Source organism: Sceloporus undulatus, chromosome 9 (assembly GCF_019175285.1).
Source record: "Sceloporus undulatus isolate JIND9_A2432 ecotype Alabama chromosome 9, SceUnd_v1.1, whole genome shotgun sequence".
Classification (NCBI taxonomy): Eukaryota; Metazoa; Chordata; class Lepidosauria; order Squamata; family Phrynosomatidae; genus Sceloporus; species Sceloporus undulatus.
The window spans coordinates 17,606,433-17,622,989 of record NC_056530.1 but is presented as its reverse complement, the minus strand read 5'-3'; the positions used below and the strand labels follow the sequence as shown (position 1 = coordinate 17,622,989).

At 42.7% G+C, this 16,557-nt stretch overlaps 2 protein-coding genes across 7 annotated transcripts in view; one reads left to right on the top strand and one right to left on the bottom strand.

Annotated features, from left to right (window-relative positions):
* Positions 1 to 11,451, bottom strand: part of LSR (lipolysis stimulated lipoprotein receptor) — a 23,758-nt gene extending 12,307 nt beyond the window's left edge. For 2 of the 5 annotated variants that reach the window (XM_042440023.1, XM_042440024.1), the window contains exons 1-3: positions 11,219 to 11,451; positions 5,986 to 6,327; positions 268 to 387 (exon numbers count right to left, since the gene is read on the bottom strand). In XM_042440023.1, coding sequence (XP_042295957.1) covers positions 268 to 387; positions 5,986 to 6,327; positions 11,219 to 11,276 — 520 coding nt within the window. In that variant the 5' untranslated portion in view covers positions 11,277 to 11,451. Of the gene's footprint in view, positions 1 to 267; positions 388 to 5,985; positions 6,328 to 7,712; positions 7,899 to 11,218 lie in introns of those variants that run through there. The other 3 variants (XM_042440020.1, XM_042440021.1, XM_042440022.1) reach the window with 3 other exon arrangements.
* On the top strand, positions 7,890 to 16,557 carry FAM187B (family with sequence similarity 187 member B). Of its 2 annotated transcripts, XM_042440026.1 has the most exons (3): positions 7,890 to 8,057; positions 13,418 to 14,238; positions 16,104 to 16,557. In XM_042440026.1, exons 1-3 carry the CDS (start codon positions 8,034 to 8,036, stop codon positions 16,441 to 16,443), a joined length of 1,185 nt encoding a protein of 394 aa, XP_042295960.1. In that variant the 5' UTR covers positions 7,890 to 8,033; the 3' UTR covers positions 16,444 to 16,557. The 2 variants fall into 2 exon arrangements, with proteins under 2 accessions (XP_042295960.1, XP_042295959.1); XM_042440025.1 differs by lacking the exon at positions 7,890 to 8,057 and having other exon boundaries at positions 12,387 to 14,238.

Sequence of the window (16,557 nt, the reverse complement as noted above, 5' to 3'; positions counted from 1 at the left end):
AAGAGTACGCTACCAATTCCTCCCATTCTGGCTAAATCAAAACTCATTTTCTTCCTCTGAGCAAGTGGAACTTGGGAAGCAATAATGAATAAGCACCAGTTTGGTAGAGCAAATTAACTAGCTGGATTCATTCAATTCTGAGAAATGACATAGTAGGCCCTGCTAAACTTGTATGAGAGCATCTTTTCCTACCAAGTCTCCCCAAGCATGCAATTATATTCCCCTGACCTGAGCTCTTAAGTGTGCAGTAGGAGTCTTGTGACTTACCCAATACAATGAGCTCAGCGTAGGCTTCATTGTTGCCTTGCAAATCTTGGGAGGAGGTCACTGTGCAGTAGTACACCCCACTGTCTCCCCAAGCTGTTTGTTCTATGCTGAGGTCAGCATCTAGAAGAGAATGGCAGGAAAAGCAAAAATAAAGATGTGAAAAAAAATCCTAAAACATTGGATGCATGGTCTATATCTGCCACACAAAATCCTCCTCACTCTTCCTTTAATTTACAGTTCTGCAAATAAACTTGTATCGCTTTATTCTTAGCAAGGGAAACCTTCATATTGTTCTTAACACAACAGAATTCTTCCCCTAGTTGTTATAGAAAGAGTAATACACCCAGAGTTTTCCAAATGGTGCTAGACTCCAAAGCCAGAATGGCCAATAGCCAGGGAAGATCTGAGCTGCAGTCCAACAACATCTGGAGGGGCACAGGTTTCTCACCCATGTATTTTAGTCTAGTCTTCCCAAGGCTTTTGCTCGTCGAAGTGCAGCTTCCCATGTTACAACCCCCAACAGACCATGAAAGACTATTTTACATAGTGCTGCTAGCTTGCCCCTGTTCTGGAAATCAATGAACATTATGAGAAATTGTGGCATGTTATTCATGGTATCAAGAGAAACCAGGAGGGATGACAACCAATTGTTAGTCACCTATTTTTCATCAAGTAAATATATTTGCTTTTTAAAATGTATCTAGACACTGAACACCAACATCTTTTGAGCTCTTGAAAACCACAGGCATGATGTGCAGTTTCGTGAAAGCTATCATACAATGTAGGACTCAGTGGCTCAGCAGTTAAAGATGCTGACTCTGACAATTGCAAAATCGACAGGCCAGCAGACTGAGGCCGAAATGCTGCATGATGGGGTGACCTCCTGTCACTAATGCCAGCTTCTGCCAACCTAGCAGTTTGAAAGCATGTAAAAGTGCAAGTGGATAAATAGGTGCCACTTCGGTGGGAAGGTAACAGCGTTCTGTGCAGTCATACTGGGCAAGTGGCCACGGAGTTGTCTTTGACAACGCTGGTTCTTTGGCTTAGTAACGGAGATGAGCACCACCTCCTACAGTTGGACATGACTTGACAACTTTGTCTAAGGAGAAACCTTTACCTTTATCATATATTGTTACATGGAAAGGTTCTGTGCTTTCCTTTTCCCATTAAAGGAACACACCAGGACCAATACAGGCTCACAAACCAGACTACCCTTTACTCATAGCCTCTCACCAATTAAAAATTGTGGCTGCCAATAAAACTGATCCCCACAATTACTCCAATGACAAAGGCTGTGATTCTAATAACACTTACCTGGAAAGAGAACCTACTGAATTTAGGGAAAGCTCATTTCCAAATAAATATCCACAACATTGAGATGTGGACTACCAATTGTAGCAGAGGTTGTTGGGCTCTGTCTCCAAACATTTCTCAGTATTGACCATACTAGTCAGGGCTGTTGTAACTTACACATCATCTGAAGGCCATATGATCCTCCTCCTCCTACACACAGAGTTAAAGCTTATAGACCCAGTGGCAAGCTAAGAGAGGGACTAGTGCAGGAAGAAGTTCTTGTGGGGATAAACAGACGTCTGTGCAGGCTAATATTTGCTTTGACACTCAGGGCAAAAGTCCAGTCAAAGTTTTCAGGAAAGGTTTTTTCCTCCCTATTTCCACTACTTGATATGTGGTCCTTCCCATGAAGTATGAGGATTTAGATCCCTCGCCAATAGTATAAAGGCTACTCTGACACCAAGTACTGTAGCACCACAACTCAGCTCCTTGGCTACTCAAACTAAAACAGAGTAATAAGGATTCAATAACACCACAACTCAGCTCCTTGGCTACTGAAACAGGATTCAAAACAACCCAATAACCTCTCCAATGAGGAAGAGGAATAAAAGATTTTAAACCCTCACAGATATGAAAAATAAAGCTGAAATTATTATGGCAGTTTTGCCTGAAAACATTAGGAACCAGTAGAATATTAGATAGAACAGCCAAAGAAATAAGTACTACACTTCATTGCACCTACTCCCTCCTCAGTCCCACAAGACCCCGGTTATCTGTCCATGTGTCCCATTAATTCCATCCTTTTGATAATGCTACATTGGCCTGTTACAGACTGCCAAAATAAAGCTGCTTTGAGTCTCTTTGGAGGTATGCTATTTTAATGATGCCTGGGTCCTAAGAGTCCGGAGGTCGTGCCAAAGCCACACTCCATTCCTAAGCACTGGAGTGCAGCTTTGGCGCAGCTCCCGGATTCTTAGGATGCATGCATCATTTAAACAGCATACCTCCAAAGAGACCAGAAGCAGCTTTATTTTGGCAGTCTGTAACAGGTCTGTGTAAGTAAAATAAAACCGGAAGCCTTGTAGTCTTCTCATGGCTTTGAGAAAAAGGTTTAGGGAGGAGCCATGCCCCTCTTTTATATTTATATACTTTATATACTTATATCTTTATACTTTAAAAACTTAAATATGCAGCAGGATAACATGAATATTTCAATTGGAGGAAGGCCCCATTGTTTGAGAGAAATACCACAAGAAAAACCAAAGCTCCTGCAGAGGCAAAGCACCACATCTTTCCATGGGGATTTAAGATGGAAACTGACAAAGAAGCCTACTGAGACACCACACTGCAATTCACCAGTAAGTTGCCACTATGAGCAGAGCTAACCAAGTCCTTAAAGGGGTGTTGATTTGGTGGCTGATAAGTATGGTGTAGTGGTTTGAACATCAGGATGATGGAGAGGTCATGCAGAAGGAGTTGAGCGTGTTTCAGAGTAGGTTTGAGTAGCCTGTAGCCTACCTTGTATTTCAGACTATGATTTGTTGATATTGGTCATGCCAACTAGGTCTTCTGGGAGGTGAACTCAAAAACAGCTAAAGAAGGAAAAGTTCCTCTTCTCTGATCAAACACAGGAAAAATGTAAGGCCCCAGTGACCCTGCCAAGGACTTCCCCACTGACTTGTACAAGTCTTCATTGTTACTAGTTAGCTACTTATGGGCTGGTCATTCTCCACACTACCTTTCCAAAAACAGCCTTCTGATCCTGGTTAATAGGTAGAATAAACCTCTATCTTTCCAAAAGAAAAACAAATATGGAGGTGTGAAGTGAGGAGGATAAAGCTAAACAAGACATGAAAGGAAAAATGCAGGGAAAGAGTTGTTTAGTAGTTCTTTCTCCCAATGAGTTTAGACTTCATGTTTTTGCCCTGAGGCTTCAGGGTGGGTCAGGCAGAGCAACAATTACTTGAGTACCTCAAGCTATTAAATACCATAAGATCTTCTGTCATCTGCTTACACAGCTCAAGATGAGACATAATTAGTCCAGATGAGCAAACCCAGCCCATTTTGACCCCAGGTAAATTCTGGCCACCCTAATTTAATGTTTGTCATTTTTACAGCATCATTTAAGCAGTTATGGGTGAAGCAGAAGGAATTTGCTCATGCAAATTTGCTAGCATAGCATTTGATGCAATGTACCAACAATGCTGAAGCAACAGGTACTAGTTATCAGAGTTGATGATATAAATGATGTCTCAGATTATCTTGCAGCAGTAAGAAATTGGTTTTCGCTAGGAAAGGAGCTGTACCCCTTAATAAATGTGATTCCCACCTAACGTAATGTTTACTATCTCCAAGGCACAAAAGTTGCCTACTGCAAGCAACTGTCACATGAGAAGTAGACCATCTCTAGACCTTCAGATACTGTTAAGACTGTACTTCACACTATCCCTTCACTTTGGGCTACTTTTATTTAAGCATTAATAAGCATGCCAGGCCTGTGTCAAACAGTGTGTTTGGGGGCAGAATCAAGCATTAAATTAAAGTCTGGATTTATTATTATTCACCTTTTACTCTCCAACACAAATCTCCTAAGAATTTTTGGAAGAGTTGTCTCTGATGCATGTATTAATTTAATTTTAAGCCATCCAGTTTAAAATTATACGTCTGGTAGAAGCCTTTGCATCAATAAATACAAATTTTCTTCTACTTTTCAGTCTGGCAATTCAGCTTTGCTACAGTTCTTTCCTAGCCAGTCTGCTTCCTCTAGACAACAATCCAGGAATCAGATGAATACCTCTTTCCTTTGCACTTTCTTTTTGACCCTGCTTAGTTATTGTTCTAAGTCCATGATGTTTTCCACTAGTAGTGGGGTATCATCCATATATCCTTCCTCCCCACTCCTCTTCCTTCTGAGCCTAAATCTGCTCTTTGTATGATATTTTCTGCATAACAGTTGAACCAATAGGTGATAGAAAACATCCTTGCCTTGCCCTCTTGCCAACTGAATACATTCTGATTTGAGCCAGAAGTCTCGCCTAATGTAATTACTTAGAATTTAAAGTGGACACATATTGATAATACAAAGAGTGAATTTATTTTACTTATATGATGACTTTCCCCCAAGTTGCATTCCAGATTTCAAGGGGATTTGAAAGGCAATTTAACAGAATGTTTAAGTGTTTCACGCCATTCTCTTATTAATCCCAAAGGTTTTCCCAGAAGGTTTGCCTCCAAAAGATTTGCCTCATTGGAAAAACTTGAAGGCACATGACAGACACCACCATGGAAAATAACTGTAAAAGGAAAAAGCTCTGCACAAAGTGATGTGAATAAGTTACTTTTCCAATCCTGTATGGCAGTGGGCTACTTTCCATCTAACATGACAAGTAACAAGAATGATTTTCTCTTTAGAAGTAACTTTCCAAATGTTGGGAAAGCATGTGTTTCCACATACATCTGTGTTTTGGTCATTCAGTTGCTTGGCTAACAATTTTATCGGTTGGTTTTGTTGTTTCGTAAGCAGAAGGCAAACCCCTCTGAACAAATCTTGTCAAGAAAACCTTCATGTCAGGTTCATCCGAGCGCTGCCATAATTTGGAAATGATTTGAAGACACACAAGAAGCAGAACTATCTTTTTTAAAGATGCAATCTTCCTGCTCTCTCATAAAAGGCCATGCCTCTTTCAGGATTTGTCCTTTTAATGATACATATGTGCACCATTTAAAAACGGACTCTTTATACTTGAGAAAATCATCTTATTCATAAACCATATTGTGCATTCAGTCCATTAAAACTTACACAATTAAGCCAAAACTGCTTTAAGACAGCAATAGCCTAAACAGTGCTCCTTCAACTTCAAGACTTAAGTTATTCACTCATAGGTCTCTTTCACACTACACAATTACTGTACTCCGATCCCACTTCAAATGCTATGGTTTCATTCTATGAAAGCCTGGGATTTGTGGTTTTATGACGTATTTAGAATTATGTGCCAAAGAGCTCTAGTGCCTCAAACAAACTACAAATGCAAGATATCACAGGACAAGGCATCACAGTTAAAGTGGTATCAAAGTGTTACAGTAGTATAGCATGGAAGAGACCATACTTTCTATGAGCAAGAATAATGTTTCATAGCATTCATTGTTAGCCACACATAGCATGGCCTTAAGTTTCAGCTAGGTCTGGCAAGTGCTTTAGATCAGTCTTGCAACAAGCCAACATAAGCCCATAAAATGTATTAGCCAGTTTTCTTGACCACTGGCACCTAATCATCTGTGGCTAATGAAAAAGTGCCAACAGTTGTAAAGTCCCACTCTGTTATACTAGAGATGATACTCTATCTTGCTCTCAGAAACTGAGTCAGTGGATGCTTACAGATGTAATTGAGACTTCAGATGAACCAGCCACTGGCATCTCACACTTACTATTGGTTATGGTGATGCGCCGGCCCTGGTAGAAGTCCCCAAGAGTCACTGAGTTGCCTTGTTTGGTAGCCACCACTCGTACGGTCCGGGAACTGTCCTGGCACTCCACATAGGGATTGTATCCAGGGTTGTTCTGCTGCAGCTGGTTCGTGATCTGGGCCTCCTGGCCACTGGGATTAAAAGCATCTGCCAGGCGGCTCCGACAATAAGATCTGTACTTCCACAAGACGATAGGTGGCTGAGTAGATGAGGTCTGGTAGTTACACTGCAGAGTTACTGGCTGAAACAGGATGACCACATTGAAGGGATTCTGGACTGTGACTTGCATTGTGGTGGCAGGATCTAAAGACGGGAAGCAGATAGTCAAACAAGGTAGAGGTATTGAGTCTCAAAGCTAAACCTGAATGCCACTTATCTCCATCTAGAATATTCCTCCAGGATTTACCCTTCCCATCCTTCCCAGCATCTTTCCTACTCATTAGCCAAACCCCTGAAAATAGCCTACTGACAAATCTTAGCAAAATGTTGACAAGACACAGGGTTTCCAATTTAGCAGAGCACTTACACCTGGTCATCTCAAGATTTTTATCACTGTGACCACTCCCTTGTTTGCCTGCTTACAAATCCGCCTGAATAGAGCTTAACTTCCTCCCAGTCGGCATCCAAATACCAATAGTCTGTGGCCAAAAACCACAGACTTCTAGCCTCTTAGCATACTGAATTCTTTTAAAACCTCTTCTACCAAATGTACTGGAGAAAACGGAAAGTGAGCCATCCCGATTCTGTATTTTCATCTGCCTTGCAGGGAAAGGGACTTTCTTCCTTTGTGTCTAGCAAAAAAATCAGGTTAATTGTTGACGGAGGGACAAAGTAATGTGTCATACTTCTACCTGGCCATGAATTCATGAACTCCTCACTTTCTGTAACTGACAGAGAAATTGCTAAAAACAAGGATGTCTTAAATTGTTCACATCCCCAATGATGGTTTATTTCAAGTTCATAAACAAGACAGGAGGCAGGGCAAGGGTTAGCAAAGTGCAGCCTTTGGGATCCCTAAATGCAGCCCCTGAGACCCCCTCCCCAATATCCCACACAATTTTCTTTACTGATTTTGGAGTGATTTTCCCAAACCGCCCCAGATCTCCCAACTAAAACGGCAACAGGTTTTTCAAAACCCTCCCGCTTCCCCCAAAAAGACAAAACTGGGTTTTAATGGTTCAAACGTCAGCCAGAAGTGACATCATGTCCTTCAGGTGTGTTGAAACAGGTTGCTGCAGGCGGCTGGACAAGAACAGAAAGGAAAATAGCCCCGTCCATGTTTGCGATTGTCCATCCTTGATGTAGGCAAATGAAAAGGGAAGAAACTCAGGCCTGTTACAGACTGCCAAAATAAAGCTGCTTCGGGTCTCTTTGGAGGTATGCTGTTTAAATGATGCATGGGTCCTAAGAGTCCGGAGGTTGCGCCAAAGCCACACTCCATTCCTAAGCACTGGAGGGCAGCTTTGGTGCAGTTTCCGGATTCTTAGGGTGCATGCATCATTTAAACAGCATGCCTCCAAAGAGACCTGAAGCAGCTTTATTTTGGCAGTCTGTAACAGGCCTCAGATTCCAGTAGTGCTGCCCACCCTTCTGCATTGAGAAATAGTTTATTTAATACAACAAGGAACTCTTCCTGCTTTTATAACTTTACGTGAGTTAACAAGACAAGAATTTTCAGTCAAACTCACTGAAACAAAACAAGCCCCTTGTTCACTGCTTGCATCAACATTCTTCCTGACTCCTTTTATTTGTTCCTGTGGTTTCATTCCAGTTTGAAAAGGGGCTGGTACGGAGATCAGTTTCCTCCCACAAAGGACTGGGAGTTTCGGCAGACATGTGTCACGGCCAGAATCAGACATCACCCTTCCGGGGAGAAAAAATCATTCAAGTTCCCCATAGTCAGGAACACCTGGAGCTTGGGCTTCAAGCAGAAACACAAGGAAGTGTGCCACACGGGGCCCAAACACTCCCATCATTTGCTGCGGAAGAACCAGCCTTCCCCAGAGGTCATGAAACTGGAACTGCAGGCAAAGGTTAGGGCTTCAGCGACAACCATTTTCATTTGTGAGCTGTGTGTTTACTTTGGAGGAGCATGGTAGCATACAGACAACACACCCTGTATCAAGATACCGCCTGGCCAATACTGCAAAATGGAGTATAACAACAGATATAAAAACACCAACAGAATGTCATTTTGGAGCCCTTGCAATTGACTTCATTCCTCAAATTCTGGAACAACTTAATAGCTATTGCTGGTAAACTGTTACTGGTTCCATGACACAAATATTCCCAGATCCTGGATGGTGCATAGAAGTTGGTTCTGTGGTCTCAAGGTGAAGATTACTACTGTATCTTCCATCCCACAGAGCAGTCTTGTCTGAGACACAGTTCAGATGCGTTCGACTAGAATTTCTATCATCCTAGCAGCATGTCCTGCTGGTTGGGGACAATGGGAGTTACAGTGAAACCTATCTGGTTGGGAGAAAGCAGCTTTAAAACACAGTCCTTTCACCAAAGGTAGACAGCATTGCTAAGAACCAACCTAAACATCATCCCCGGTCATTTAAATATCTTGACACTTGGAGAATTGAGCCAGCCATGATTTCTCCCAGCCATAACCTCTTCGTCCGTTTATCAGCAATAACTTTTAATCTAAGTTGATTGCCCCAAAACAATATTCTGTTGGTTTCTATCAGGAACCATTTCCATCAATGTGGGCAGGAGGCTAGAAGTATCTCTAGCTGCCATGTTTCCTGGCATATAAGAGGAGTCAAGAACTACAGGAGAGATCTTGGGGCTGTAACTAGGAGACAGAGCGACAAAGATCCAAAACACACTGCAGAAATAATCCAGTTTGAGACCACTTTAACTGCCCTGGCTCAATGCTAGGGAACTCTGAGGACTGTAGTTTTGTAGTTTAGCCTTCTCTGACAGAGAGGTCTGGTGCCAGAGCAAACTACAGTTCCCAGGATTCCCCAACACTGAGCCAGAGCAGTTAAAGCAGTCTCAAAGTGGATTCTGTCTACAGAGTGTTTCGGACCAAAGACTTGATCTGATGTAGGATGCTTCACTGGAGAGAAGGAAGCCAGTCTAAATCATCAAGAGGGGCTGGGAGGAAGCAAGATTGTATATCCCAGAAGAAGGGGGGAAAGTAATGGCAGGTTCAGTGGCCAGCCATGAAGCATGGTCACTCCTTGGCCTGGTGAAAAGATGTGGCTAGACAGGCAAAGGCAGCTGAAGAGGAAGAAAGTGCTTCCAAACTGATCTTGGCCAGCAGATAGTGCACTTCATGCTGTGCAACTGTTTCTCAACTACAATGCAGCACATTATTCTATAAAACAAGCTGGAAAGCAAGATTAGGAGGTGCCTAAGAAAGAAAGAGCAAGGCACTTCCAGTAGGAAGTGGAGAATTAAGGAACAAGTCAAACCACACAGCAAGGCACTCCAAGAATCCTGCCCAAAACAAGCAGAAAACAGGATTGGGGGGAAGCAAAAGAGTAAGATTTTAACCACGGTTTGGACATTTTTATGTAATGGAGAAACTTCCAGCTAGAGAAACCTTACAACAGCTTTAGCCAAACAAATGTCCTCTAAGTAATTGTTGTTGTTGTTGTTGTGCACCTTCAAGTAGTTTCTGCCTTACAGCAGCCCTATAATGGGGGTTTTCTTGGCAAGATTTGTTCAGAGGTTTGCCACTGCCTTCCCCAGAGGCTGAAAGCATTTGACCTGCCCAATGTCACCCAGCAGGTGTACTGGACTGCAACTCCCCTCATCCTGATATTATGGGAGTAGTAAGGGCTTACAAAAATCCACAGTGCCCCTCTTGTAGCATATCCTCTGGCAGTCAGCAGCTTCCCTCACCCACAGCCCATGTCCCTTTATAGAGTTAGAAAGCCAGTGTGGCATTCTGGTTTGAGTGTTGGACAATGACTCTGAAGACCAAGGTTCGAATCCTGACTCGGCCATGAACCCCACTGGGTGACTCTGGGCAAGTCACACTCACTCAGCCTCAGGGGAAGGCAATGGCAAAACTCCTCTGAAGAAACTGGCCAAGAAAACCCCATGATAGGTTGCCTTAGAGTCACCGTGACTGGAAAGCAGACAACAAGAAAGTCAAGAGTCTCTGATCTGGGTCATTTGCACTGTTTTATTGGTATGGTTTTGAGAGTCTGAGTGGCATAGTGGTTCGAGTGTTAGATTGGGACTCTGGAGACCAGGGTTCGAATCCCTACTCGTCCATGAAACCTACAAGGTGACAATGGGCAAGTCACGCTCTCTCATCCTCAGAGGATGGCAACGGCAACCCCCCTCCAAGAAACCCCTATGATAGTGTTGCCTTAGTGTCGCCATAAGTCAGAAATGACTTGAAGGCACACAACTCACATAGAAAGCAAGCAGAAACAGAAGAAGGGTTGATTTTTCCGACTAAAGGGTCTGGAAACCATGTCCTATTCACAGATTTTATTAGTATGTTCTCTCTAGGAATATCTAGGTCCTCCAGTGCAACTCTATGGTCAACTTTAACCAGAGTTGCACTGAAAGGTCTTGAGATTCCTAGAGAGGACACTCCAATAGGCATCTGTAGGTCTTCCAGCATAACTCTATGCTCAATATCTGTCAGACGTTGACCATAGAGTTGCCCTGGAGGACCTAGAGAGGCCTTTGTAGCTCCTCCATTGCAACTCTATGGTCAGTGTCTGTTGGACATTGACCATAGAGTTGCCCTGGAGGACCTAGAGATTCCTAGAGAGGTGTCCTCTCAGGTAAAAACGTGGTGTTTTTGTTATCTGGGGTTTTTCCACATTCAGGGGGGCCTTGTGCCCCTAACCCTAGCCAACATGGAGGGACAAGTGTATAGGTGCACCCATATGATGATAACAAGGCGCGCTTTGGCAGCCCAAGGAGCTCCCCCTCGGGGACAGGTGTGCCTCCTATGAGACCAACTCTAGGAAATGGAATGATGTTTCCTCTAAGTGAGGGAAAGTCCGACCGAACAAAAAAAATGGGGTCGCCGAAGAAGGCGCGCAGGGGCAAGGCGCGTCTCAGCCAATCAGCGTCCAGCATTGAAAGCCCCCTTAGAAGAAGCGAGGGACCCTCAGAACGTTCGGCTCAGAGGAGGGCGGGAGGGGCTAAAGGAGAGGAGGCTGCGCTGCCCGCGCTTCAGAACAAGAGTGGTCTATACCAAGTTTCTTACCTAAGACCCAGGCGCCAACCAACAGCCACAGCAGCACAGGGGTTCTCCGAGGCTCCATGTCCACCGCTTCAGAGGGAAAAAGCGGGTGGGAGAGAAGCCCCCTCTTAGGACCCCCCTCTTTGCCCCTCGGTGGACTCTTTCGTCGAGAAGCAGCTTCACTGAACTGCTTCCTAAGTTTGCTCCGAACTGCGGGCGCTTCAGGTGCGCAGAGCCTCGCCCAAGGATGGAAAGTACCAACTCCTTCCCAAGTGGAGGGGGAAACGCCGACCTCTAAGGCAATACTTAGTAATAGGGAATGCTTCCTAGGGGGAGAAACCACCTGCGTCTCCTCCCCTTTTGTGAAGAGATGGTTTAAGCCTCCAACTTTCTTGGAATGTTCCAAGTCTCTTGGAAAAGGGGGGCAAGGATAAACTTTGTGAAGCCTGCCCCTGTCTTTAACCCCCCCATTTCTTGCTGAAAGTGAACTCAACCAGGTGCTCTTTAGGGAAAACATTGGGGAAACAAAGGCAGTTCTGTTTTGTTTATTTGGACTGTAATTGTGTCCACATTGCAGAAATAATCCGGTTTGACACCACTTTAAAGTACCATGGCTGAATGCTATGGAATTCTGGGAAGCTTAGTTGTTTGTTGTTTGTTGTTTATTCCTTCTTAAACGGATAAAGATAGGCAGGTAATACAGATAATAATGATATTAATAATTTAAAAATTGTTAAATAAAATAATAATTAATTCAAAATAATTAAAAATATAATTAAAATAATAATAATAATAATAAATAATTGAAAATATAATTAAAAATAAATAAAAATGATAATAATAAATTAAAAATATAATTAAAAAGAAATAAAATAATAATAATAAATTCAAAATAATTAAAATATAATTAAAATAAAATATAAAATTAAATAATAATAATAATAGTACATTCAAAATAATTAAAAATAAATAATAATGAGAAATTAAAATAATTGAAAATATAATTAAAAATAAATAAAATAATAATTAATTTAAAATAAATAAAATATAATTAAAAATAATAATAATAATACATTCAAAATAATTAAAAATATACTTAAAAGCAAATAATAATAATAAAATAATAGAAAATATAATTAAAAATAAATAAAAATGATAATAATAAATTAAAAATATACAGTAACTAAAAATAAATAAAACAATAATAATAAATTCAAAATAATTAAAATTAAAGATAGTAATAATTGTTAGCTGCTCTGAGAGACTAAACGGCTACTAATCCCATATGCACTTAACTGGGAAGAAGCCTCATTGTGTGTGTCTTTGTATACACCATTTTGTACTCCACCCTTTTTTCAAACATTAACAAAATGGATTATCTTAGACTGTAAACTTCAGAGAAACCCAAAAGACTTCCGGATGAGACATTGCACTCAACTGACGATAATGCAAGTATAAATAACATTTTTGTTAAAGCAATTCCTTGACATCATCATCATCATCACCAAACTAGTACATAAAGCACAGTATCACTCTGTTATTGTTTCCTAACTCGTTTTTATGGATACCATGAACTGCCGCAAAAGGACAACTAAACAGATCCAAGAACTATGCGCTTGATCTTAGCCAAAAGGCTGAGAAGTGAAGATCAGAGAACAAATCAAAGCTGAACTCTCACTAGAAGCTGCAATGACTAAACTGAGGCTGTTGTACTTTTGATGTATGACACAAAATGACTCAGTGGAAAAGGCAACGCTTAGTAAAACTGAAGGCAGTATTAGGAAAAGAGCAAGGCCACAATATTACAAATGGATTGACTCAATAAAGGGAGACCTGAGTGTGGAAGAACAGGACCTTTTGCAGGTCACTAGTAGTTGACACAGTAAATAGTAGACCGTTTATTAAGATTGTTCTTTATAACATTAAATAAAAATGAACATGGGAGAGATTAACGGTGCATAGAACCCCAAGGAGGGCAACATAGGCCTGTATTAATATTACCCCACAATCGTCTTTAGATAGGATTGGCCTTAAACCAATCAATCCAAAGGTACCCCAGCATCATTACTAAGAATTTTTGCTGACCATTATGGCCTCATTCTTTTGCTCATTTCAGTTATGAGGTCACATTAGGCCTTCTAGAATTTACCTTTCCCATCGTCCATTGAGTTGGTCAATGTCCAGCTAACCATGTCCTCTTTTCATGTTTTCATATACATGAAGGACTTTGTGGCTCTTTTTCTGGGTCTGTCTTTGGCTGTCGCAGAAGGTAAATTGTTTGAGGGCCACTCCATAGGATTGCCCTGCCTTCCAGGAAACCCTTGCACTCTGGCCTTTATTTCCGACAACCCAGTGATCCTGCGCTGTCCTTATGAGTACTTCGGTGCCCATATCTCTTGGCAATATCACGACCCAAAGTGGGCAGACAAACAGCCTGTCACCTTTTTGCACGCAGGAAGAGCCTCCTTGCCCTTGCTTGGCCATGCCAAGTTGCGGAAGTTACGGTTGAAATCGCGTCTGGTCGTCGGCAACTTGTATATCCCAAGCCCCAGCGTAGAGGACTCCGGATTGTACACCTGCCGCGCAGGCGATGCCACCCTTGCTTATTATCTTGTGGATTTCCAGGACGCTGGGCACATCCATGTCTCACATGCCAGCCTTGGAGAGGCCACTCTGGTCAATGCCACAGTGCAGCTAGGAAAAGGAATACAGGCCAAGCTGTTCACTTCGTGGAGCCCTTGGCAGGCTTGCGATCGCTGCGGTCACTCCGGGGAAAGGAAGCGCGTGGGCTTTTGTTATGTCCAGCTGACATGCAAAGGTGAACAGAAAGACCCACTGCCATGTGGGATGGTCATGAGGTATTGCCCACACTTGCCGCAACGGGGGCCAGAACTGAGAGTGGAAACCTGCCATGTTCCTTGTGACACATCATACTCGCTTGCCACAGATGAATCCAACGTTGCGCCACTTCTGGTTTTGACCACCTACCATCCCCAACTCGACACCACTGCCTACCTGCGATGCCCAACATCTTCCATCTACAGGTATAGTTCTTAAACTAGGATCGGCCGTATCCAGCCTTCATGTGAAAACAATGTTCCCTGATACAGGGAAGTGAAAGTCCAAAGCAGCACAACCCATATTATAGGAACCATTAGGTGTTCACTGAGAGCCTCAAGTTAGAAAACCAGATTTAAGAAGAAGAAGAAGGGCAGAATTCTTGCAGATTTAACAGTTTTGCAGAAAAGGCGATTTTAGCAGACACAACTCTTCTGAACAGTATATGGACAAGATGCCACTGCTGAAATTTCCTCTTCTGTGCAATGTCAAGGTAGGTACAAAACACACTGCAGAAATAATCCAGTGTGAGACCGATTTCACTGCCCCGGCTCAATGCTAGGAGATTCTGGGAACTGTAGTTTTGGGAAACATTTCACCTTCTCTGTTAAAGAGCTCTGGTGCCCAGCATTTTCTAGCAGCGACCCAGGTCAGTTAAAGGGGTCTCAGACTGGATTATTTCTGCAGTGTGTTTTGGACCACAGAAGAACACCCAAACCTCATCGGTCTTGGTCTCTTCTTCTCAAAGTCAAACCAGCAATATATGAGAGCAAGAACAATATAGACACTCCGTCTGCCTCTGCTATAGCCAGCTAAATACAAAACCTATCCAAGCTTATCTAGAAGCAAAGCCCGCTGAGTTCAATCACACCTTCCCCTGAACAAGCGTACATCATACTGGAAACCTGGGCATCCAAATACACTGTTTGTTTAACTTATCCTGCCACCATCTGTCCATGAACCCTCCTCAAGGCTGTTCCTACCATTGAGGTGATGGGAAGTGGCCACCTTGGGCAGCAAATGGGATGTCGCAAAAGGGTAACGAATTATTGGTTCTTTATTATTATATTTTTACCATCATGTATGGGGAGAGGTGCTTATGGGATTTTCTGTCACATGTGCCAAAATAACATGTTTAGTTTGGGGTAAGGTGCACCTTAATTTAAGTGAGTGTAGGTACCATTTTCTGATCTGCTTCAGGCAGCAAAATGTTTAGGATTGACTCTGATCCCAGCCTCACCCAAGTCTTCAAGTTACCCCATTGAGATCCCATGTGAACGAAGCAATCTTACATATTTGCAAGCTGTTTTCCTTTAAGCTTTTAGAATCCAACTATACAGTATGTGCTTTCAGAAGCCCAGGTTAATGATTTATAAAGTAGATCAAACTTTCACCTCTGGATCTTCGGCATGGATCCAGTTCTGCCAGTTAGCAGGGGCAACAGGTAGGAAGAGTATGATACGAAAATGAATAAAACAAGCACTTACGTCACAACTATACACTTAATTCTTGGAGGAGAAGCTGTGATCTCAAATTTCCCAGTCCTAAATCGCTTAGGGTTTTTGTAAACCAGAGCTAAAATATTGAACCTGGCTCTGCAGCAAATAGGCAACAAGTGCAGACTCTTCAGCCAAAATGTTACATAGCTCCACCATATAGAGCTCATTGCAGTAACCCTATCTTGCTTGCACTGTGGGCAAGCTACCTCAATACAAGCTGTTATTAATTAGTTCAAGCACATGGCATTAACTGATTAAGATTCCTTAAACTGGGAAATAGCCTTCATTTCCCTCTGAAAATGTTGGCAGAGTCTATATGTCTATGCCAGTAATGGCGAACCTATGGCACAAGTGCCAAAGGTGGCACTCAGAGCCCATTCTGTGGCCACACATGCCGTCGCCCCAGCATAGAGTTTGCCAGAGTTTGTTACTAGAAAGCCACAGGGACATGGCACTTTGAGATAAATAGTGGGTTTTGGGTTGCAGTTTGGGCACTCGGTCTCTACAACATTCACCATCACTGGTCTATACCCATCTCTCATACAAATTGCATTTTTCCTTACCTTCTTCAGCCCTGTCTACTGGCAAGAAGGCCCCACATCACTGACCCGCCTTGAACTTCTCCAGAAGAACAGCTCCCAGAGCCTGGACAAAGCCACAGGTGGTGGGATCCTACGCCTCTCCTTCCAGAATGACTCCCACAATGCTACCTACCAGTGCTATGTCAATGGGAACCTAGTAGGCAAGTTTTTGGTTGCCTCCCCAAGTTCCGTGCCACTTCCCAAAGAGGTGGCCCCCACATACTCCATCATTGAAGCACTGATAGTAGGACTTGCGACGTTTCTGGTCACCCTGATGTTCCTCAGTATCATCCAGTCCTGCAGGAAGAAACCGGTAACCACTATGGTCTAAGAGATGCTTTGTGGATCCTCCAAGAAACAGGACATAGTTTGCTGTCTAATAAAAATATTAACTGTTAGTACATTCTATGTCAGCCTGGGCCTTGCAGCTATATGAATAAAGGGA

Bases quoted from the DNA above. Each gene is read 5' to 3' on its own strand.
- FAM187B (XM_042440025.1), top strand. From the start codon at position 13,385: ATGTCCTCTTTTCATGTTTTCATATACATGAAGGACTTTGTGGCTCTT. The intron at 14,239-16,103 runs GTATAGTTCTTA...TACCTTCTTCAG, and splicing joins CCAACATCTTCCATCTACAG to CCCTGTCTACTGGCAAGAAG.